The sequence below is a fragment of the Trifolium pratense genome, linkage group LG2 (genome assembly GCF_020283565.1).
Source record: "Trifolium pratense cultivar HEN17-A07 linkage group LG2, ARS_RC_1.1, whole genome shotgun sequence".
NCBI lineage: Eukaryota > Viridiplantae > Streptophyta > Magnoliopsida > Fabales > Fabaceae > Trifolium > Trifolium pratense.
The window spans coordinates 24072539-24081247 of NC_060060.1; the positions used below are offsets into that span (position 1 = coordinate 24072539).

Here is an 8709-nt window from a genome sequence, read left to right on the forward strand (position 1 = left end):
GTGTAAATCTTACCAGAAGATATCACTATCAAAATACATTAAGAGTTTGGTCATTTTGTTATACTGAACCACATCGTACATCAGTTGCTTATTATGTTAATATTCCTTTATATGTCAAGTAGCGTTGTAGTTAGAATTGAACTTTTTAAAGTGAATAAGTAGAAATACCAGAGTTCGAACATCAATCCTTATATATATTAAATGCAATATTCTCACCAACTGAGTTATATCCATGAAACAAACACACCCTTAATATATATATATATATATATATTTCTTTTTTTGTAAGCCGTTTAATTATCCAAAATAGTTTAAAAGTGGCTTTTTTATAAATCGTTTTACAAACCGAAAATAAAAATAATATTGTACTTACTTGATAAAATAAGAATCATTGTCTTTCATCTGAACAGTACATGAGAGAATTATTATGATGATGGATATGAGTTGAGTCCACGTGTCAGTTGTTAAGTAGCCAACACACTTAAGTTTTGGGGGTGGAACAAGAGAATGTGACACGCAGCATTAATTATTTGCCAACACATCAATAATCCAATAGAGCTTGCTTACAAACATGGTTTCTTTTACAAAAAAAAAATTGAAGAAAGAAAAATTATTCTAAAAATTTATTTTATAATCTATAAAAGCCTATGTAATAAAATAAAAAATGTCAGCATCGGTTTGTAGTGTTGTTGAAGTGCTGGTGATCCTGTTTCTGAATTCTCCTAATTCCTTGCAGTTTCTATGTAAGCTTCTTTTCATGTACTTTTCAAGTTGAATACAAATGGTGTAATAATATTTGTTTTTAAAGTTTATAGACATGCTAAAATGCTACAATCTAGAATGTAGTAGTAGACTAGTAGTATACTTTTATTTGTATGAAAGCTTCTTCAATCTTCAAGGACTAGTTTTATTATGAACTTTTTTCCTTTTCAAATTGAATTTGATATATAAACTTTGTAGCGACGACACATTTGATCGAAAGGTGTGACCACAAACACAACAACGACACATGTAATTATATTTAATTAGTTTATTTTTCGAATTATTATCAATGTTAATACATAGTATTAGTGTCAGTCTCTGATGTATGTGTAAATGTCTATATCTATATCTATAATCTATAATGCTTTCTTTTGTTTGTTATTATTTTGAACTTCAATGTAAACTTTTAGAATTACCAATCTTTTACCCTTTCATGCTTATTATGAACTTTCTTTTTCCATTTCAAATTTATATATAAACTCTACACTTCTGATCGAAGGTGTATCCACGCCAACACACGGATACCGATATGTTTAATTACACTCAATTTTTCAAATTATTATTGGTGTTGACTAATTAGTGTTGGTGTTATCTGTGTTATTATTTTATAGTATATAAATGAATATCAAATTGTGTTAACTCAATTTTTGCTAGGCTTCATTTATATTTCTTGAATGTTATCTTTTTTCAGACTATAGTAAATTTCCAAAGGAAAAACGATGACATTTAAGAAAGACTTTAAACAACAAATGGTGCCTGAATGGGAGAAAGAGTACATGAACTATGAAAGCCTCAAGAAATTATTGAAAGAAGTCAAAAACAGTAAAAAAGCTAAAGACAATAAGCACTTACAGCACAGGTTCAGCCTTGAAAGAGCATTTAGTGGAATACACTTGCATGGTGGTAGCAAACATCAAAGAGATGAAGATATTGAAGACCAAGTTATAGAAGTTAAGACATTAGAGATAGATGGTTCCAAACAGTTGTATGAGACAAAGTTGAATGAAGAAAGAGGAGAAGCTGAAGAAAGGTTTTTTGAGAAGCTTGATGAAGAGCTTAATAAGGTTAATGCCTTTTATAAGGAACAAGTGGAGGCAGCTAAAAATGAAGCAATCCTTTTGAGTAAACAAGTTGAGACTTTGGTTGCTTTGAGGGTAAAGGTTAAAAGCCTTGATTCAGGTAAATGCATAATTGAATTGAAATTGTAGTTTGTTGGTGTTCATTTCTTAATTGACAGAACTTCTAAGCTTTAGGAGACACAATTTTAGACATCTAAGTTACCTTGGCCAACGAATCTTGGAGAGGCTTTAAAGGTTTTAAATTGCGATCCGCATCCGAAATTGCGGCTACACTATTGCTGATGTCGTAGCCTCTGCAACCACATTACAGTGTGATTTTCATTCATGTGAATGACCGTATCATGAGTTGCATTAGACGATTTCGGCCATACTTGTTCAAATTTTCTCACCAAAAAATAAAATCTATGAACATTAAATCCTAATTTGCGTCAAATCAAATGAAAAATCTTACTTTTAAAATTGGGTGTTGGGTCTAACTCAACCCTACAAAACCACCTTGTAAGGTGAGGATTGCCTCTACCTATAAACACATGTTCAGGCCATCTTACATCCGATGTGGGACTCTTAACAAGTCGAAAGAAAATTAGGTTTTACATAGCACCGGCACATCACATTAAAGGTATGTTCTTTGTCCTCCGCGTGTTGGTATCTGACACCACATGACACCGACACATTTAGTTACATTCAAATATTTTATTTTCTCAAATTATTATTGGTATCTACATGTAATTGTTGCACGGAGTGTCAGTGGTTGTGTCACTGTCAGTGCTTCATGTATATGTTCATCCACTTGCTAAGTACATATGAATATCAGTAATGTTACATCCAAATGATGTTCATTTGGTTCCTTATATTCATTCCAATTAGTTATCTTATCAAATTATTGTCTTAAATTCTGATGTTGAACTGAATCTGCAGGATTGCAGCAGAAAGAGTCTATGATGAGCACTGAAGTTGATCCTAATCAACAGACCAATAGAAGTACTCATCATGATGATGAAGCACACAGTAATTACAAAAGAAGTGACCCTATGGAGATCCTTGAGCATGTAAAGATTGATAATGCTCTTGAATCTCCAGTGACAATTAAAAATGTTTTTACAGATTCGAATGATAATAATGAGTTAAGTTTCAACAAAGAAGAGCTGAGAAAAGTCGAAAAGCAACTGAGACTTGTGTTTGTTGAATTCTATCAGAAACTCCTTCATCTCAAAGATTACAGGTAATAAACAAATCATGCATGCAACCTTTCAATTTCTTAAAAAGTCAAATACCTTCTCTATGAAAGCAGTGTTAGCATGTTCTTATGTATTTCTTATTACGTAAATTGGTCAGTTTTATGAATCTATCAGCATTTTCCAAGATCATGAAGAAGTATGAAAAGGTTAGAATTGCACTTAGAACCTGTGATATTTAATCTTTTTTATTGCATTCTTCACAAATTCAACACTCTGCTAAAATTTCATTTTTGGTTTTTTTTTTTTAATATTTTTGCTTAAAAAGAATGCATCAAGAGGAGCTTCAGCAGCATACATGAGAGTAGTAGACAACTCCTATCTTGGCACTTCTGATGAGGTTTGTTTGAACTTTGAATCACATGTATTTCATTCTAAGTACTAATCATGGTTATCTCTTAATACTGAAACATCGCAACTTAACAGACCGTTTATTTTGTTGTGTCATGTTCCATTTCCACTGATAAAATGTACATTAGAGAAGATATTATGAAAGTTTCGGAATATGCGTTTCAAATTTTGATTGAAAGCGCATTATCAAGTTAGCTTTCATCTTCTCTTAATCGATCTTAGTAATGCAATCGACTTCATCTAATTTTAGGTAAATTTTCTTTTGGAGAAAGTGGAATCTACCTTCATCAGAAACTTCACACATTCAAATCACAAGAAGGGAAGGAAATTGTTAAGGCCAAAAATGAATAGACAAAGGCACAGGATAACATTTTTTACTGGTAAATTAAATGATACAATACGATGCTATTCAAAATCATGATGCGAAATTGTTCGGAACGCCATTGATTAACTTATTTTCTTATTTCTTGAAGGTTTCTTTTCTGGTTTCTTTGTTGCTCTACTAGTTGCCACAATATTAAGAATAGTATCTCAACATTTAATGGACAAAAAAGTAGGGACATTTTACATGGAAAATATTTTTCCATTATACAGGTAACACTATTTTTCAGAACCTTGATTTCATTTCTATTATATGTCCTCTAACGATAAGTCTTTTTTATATATGTTGAGATCGACTTATTTAAGGTTATCTACTGGCATAAGCACTTGTGAAACTGTTTCTGAGAGCTTATGGAGATAGCTTCTGACATTTCCATACGATGTTTTCGGCTTATTTCTATAAGCTCTCCAAGATAGCGTATGAAAATAGTTTAGATTAAAACAGTAGGACTTTATTTACCGTTTGTTATAAAAATAACTTATGCATAAACACTTGATTTATTTAACATTATAGCAATTTCTTGCAGTCTATTTGGATATATCACTCTACATATGCTAATGTTTGCTGCAAACACATATTTTTGGAGGCGATATCGGATCAACTATCCATTCCTATTCGGCATCAAATCTGGAACTGAGTTGGATCATAGAGACATATTCCTTCTCACAACTGGCCATGCAGTGATTGCAGTACTATGTTTCTTGATAAATTTGCAACTTGAGATGAACCAAAAGGAAAGAAGCTATAAAACAGCCACTGAACTTGTTCCTCTGAGTTTAATTGTGGTAAGATTCATAGTTTGGAATATACTTCTTAGTACACTATTTGATATATAGTTTCAAAAATACACTTCATCATTAGTCCTCACTCCTCATGACTGCAATTTGTCGGAAATAGATTCCCTGCTGTAAATGCGTGACTTAGTTACACATCTGGACTCTCCGATCTAAAACAATAGTTGAAGTGGTTTAAAGTTAATTTACTGATTATGTAATCAGGATTGTTTGGTTTCAAATCAATGGTCGTGATTCATTACAGAGTATAACTACGTGTAGCTCCCTAACCTATCAACTTTGTTTCATGTCATGTGCAGCTAGTTATTTTGATCGCCTTTTGCCCTTTCAACATCATATACCGGTCAAGTCGTTTCTTCTTTCTCCGGAGTTTATTCCGCTGCATATGTGCTCCTTTTTTCCCGGTAACATTTGAATGACTGTATTAAATATAAATACTTTTTTCTTAGTAGCCTTCTTCGGGGTTCGAACCCTGGCTCTGCATATATAATGCGATGTCCCTACCAACTGAGTTAAGCTTACAAGGACAAAATATAAATAGACTTAATCTAGATGCAACTAACTGAGAATGATTTATTTTTGCAGGTTACACTTATGGATTTTTTCTTGGCTGATCAGCTTACCAGTCAGGTCTTTATCTACTCATGTGGATTTTATATGATAAAGTTAATTAATACAAACATTAGCATATTTGACATAGTAATATATTTCTCAATTTTGTATTTTTTTACTTTAGTTCCAAGCCTTCAGAAGCATTGTGCTTTACATATGCTATTATGGCCTTGGAGAACATTCAAGGAGGCAAAATAAATGTAGAAGTCATGGTATCTATAATGTACAGTACTTCATTGTTGGTGTGATTCCTTATTGGTTTCGCTTGGCGCAGGTTGGTACAATATTTTATTTTACATAGAATACACCTAATTTGTTGCCTATGTGCATCAAGAAATAGCTTCTCTGCTTGCGGAGGTGACGCTGCATACATCTACCCTCCTAGGCTTCACCTGGTTGGAGCATCGTGCACTGACTGATTGATTTATTTTCTTAGTGCATGCGTCAATTGTATGATGAGAGAGAAATCGACCACGCAATCAATGGTTCGAAGTATCTATCAACAATTATTGCCATGGTGATTAGAACTACCTTTGAAACAAAGAAAGCAATGACATGGAAAGTGTTGGCACTTATAAGTTCAGCTGTTTCAATACTGCTGAACACATATTGGGACATTGTTAAGGACTGGAGTCTTCTGCAAAGACATTCAAAGAATCCTTATTTGAGGGATAAACTCGTAGTTTCTCACAAAAGTGTCTACTACATAGCCATGGTAAGACAAATTGGTTTTGATCTTCTATGAGAATGTTTGGATTACAACAAGTTTAACAAAATTGCGGTGACACTAATTCTGCTAAACTCACTATCGATTCAAACATGAATTATATTGGATATTCAATATTCGTTCATTGAATCTCTCTTTTTTTAATGAAATCAAACAGGTCGTGAACGCTGTTCTAAGACTTTCATGGATGCAGTTGGTGCTTGAACTGCATTGGCGCCCCTTACATAGAGTGGCGATCATTACATTTATTTCTTGCCTTGAAATTATTCGCCGTGGCATTTGGAATTTCTTTAGGTAACTTCCAATTTGACATAAAATCTATTATGGTTTTTTATTCGCGTAATATTACTTGAGCATTTTTTTGTAAGGATATATGAATGATCAATGAATGACATGCATATATTAATACACATTATAATTGGTCAGGTTTGAGAATGAGCACTTGAACAATGTCGGAAAATACCGCGCATTCAAGTCGGTACCTCATCCTTTCAGTTATTATGATGATGATGATGAAGAAGGAGATGGAAATGGCAAGGATGAATAATTTGCATGCTGCTTCAATTCAAAGCAAATTTAAAGAATGTGTTGTAATAATTACAGGTTTAAATCAATAATTCAACATATCAAATATTTTTGCAGCATTTTTATCTTATGAGTTGTATCTAACATGTAATTGATGCTTATTGTGTCTAATATACAACTAAAAGACTTAAATAATCACATGTAACGTCAATAAATTAATTTTGTTTCAAAAGACTCACAAGGTAAGCTTCTTTAAGACATAGGATGGTCATGACCACCCTAACAATCTAAACAATCTAAAACTTACAATGAATACATAAAAAATACTGTTTTTCCAAATTTCGCCACTTAGACTAGACTATTGAAAAAAGTTAATCAAAAATCAAAATAATTTTTCTCAGCAAAAAATCCATGCAAATAATATGAAAATTAACGCACATGAGAAATAATAATTTCTTATTTATTCTTATAAATTCAATTACAAGGAAAATAACATAATTTAGGGTAGTGTAACATTGAAAGTAGTGCAACATGGTGGGCAACATTTTGGGTTAATTAGGCAAAGTTCTGGTCTACAATTAGGATATGCAATTCCAACTTGTGGAATATTGGTTCCATCATGTGTGCCATATGCACTTCCAACAAAGATCGTCACAATAGCAACTAAGAGAACCACCAATTTCAACACCATTTTCAATGAACTCTCCATTATAAAGAAATAGTTTTTACAAGATAAATAGACTTTGCCTAATTTCTCATGAAATGTGTTAAACCATCTCTTTATTTATAGTGAGAGGATTTGTTTTTACTGAATTAATAGATATAAACATAATTATGGAAATTTTGGATTTATTTGAGTATATATATATATATATATATATATATATATATATATATATATATATATATATATATATATATATTAAATTTAGGGATATTTGACCAATAATTTTTTTTCCCAGATATTTGACCATATCTACTAAACAGGAATATTTGACCAATATTATTTGATCATATTCACTAAATATTTTTTTAGGTAAATTAAAAGCATTAAGATATCAAAGTAATTAATAGACATTATATTGACATTATCCAAAAAAAAATCATATAATTTCTTATTTATTTTTAATATTTTATGTACCATAACATAACTATCTCAACAAATTAAAAAAAATAAATTATTATATCCAAACAAATGTTATGTTATACTCCCTCCGGTCTTTAAAATAAGAAAAATTTTACTTTTTAGATTCAAAGAATAATTTATGTATTTGATCTAAAAATGGACCAGATACATTAATTATTTGATAAATCTAAAAATCAAAAGTTTTCTTATATAAGGGGCTAGAGGGAGTAAGTTTTAGTTTTATATGTTTTTCAAAACAATTAATATTAAATTAGTTTTTTAGAATAAACATTTAATAGTAATTCAAATTTAAAAATATATTAATTTCATTTCCTTTTATGTACATATTAATTTTTATTGCATCCAACCAATTTTTTAAATTTCTATTGTTTTTACCATGTTTTTTAATTATTTTTATTTTTTAAAAAAAAACAGTTTATCTCATAATAAAAAAAATTTACATACAAATTACACAATAGATTGATGCGACTATAACCCATTTTGGTTGGTCTGGTGATATTGGTTTGGGACCTGAGAGTGTACTCCACCTAGTTAGAGCAACTATTTAGATCTCAAAACATAAAGGGCTTAAGTGGGTCGGTCTGTTAAACTTCATGGTCTGACCCGCCTTGCCCGACACGATAAGCAAATGATTACATGACCTGATGGACCGGCCCGAAAAATTTATATATATATTTTTTATTTTAAAAACAGATTCAACTAAATCTAGATTATATTTCTCAACTAAATCTCCAAAAAGGTAATTTGTATCCCTATATTTTCTCATATAATCCCAAAACAACAATATATTCCTATTTATCTTCATCAAACAAATAAATAAATCTCTAACGAATAATCTCATCCTAAACCAATAATTTTTTTGTCACATTAATTTTTTTTTAACAAGAAAAAATGTAATATATTAACAACAACGGGGAGCCTTACTAGCACAAGGTGTGCCTGAAGGACCTTCAAGAGTTTACAATCATGGAGAATACATTGCAACAATAAGTTTAATCTATGCTCAGACAAACAAAGGGGCTCGACACAAAACTAACATTGCAGAGTTTCAACCACCAAAGCGACTGTAATTTGATTTTATCTAACATTTGATGA

General features: G+C 31.1%; 1 protein-coding gene across 1 annotated transcript; it reads left to right on the top strand.

Moving 5' to 3' along the window:
* The first annotated feature begins 712 nt into the window (after positions 1 to 712).
* Positions 713 to 6646, top strand: LOC123905057 (phosphate transporter PHO1 homolog 10-like). Its single transcript, XM_045954675.1, has 14 exons — positions 713 to 743; positions 1454 to 1941; positions 2760 to 3063; positions 3177 to 3225; positions 3345 to 3416; positions 3678 to 3807; positions 3901 to 4021; positions 4336 to 4594; positions 4903 to 5007; positions 5189 to 5233; positions 5340 to 5489; positions 5652 to 5930; positions 6100 to 6236; positions 6369 to 6646. Exons 2-14 carry the CDS (start codon positions 1482 to 1484, stop codon positions 6487 to 6489), a joined length of 2232 nt encoding a protein of 743 aa, XP_045810631.1. The 5' UTR covers positions 713 to 743; positions 1454 to 1481; the 3' UTR covers positions 6490 to 6646.
* The last annotated feature ends 2063 nt before the right edge of the window (positions 6647 to 8709 follow it).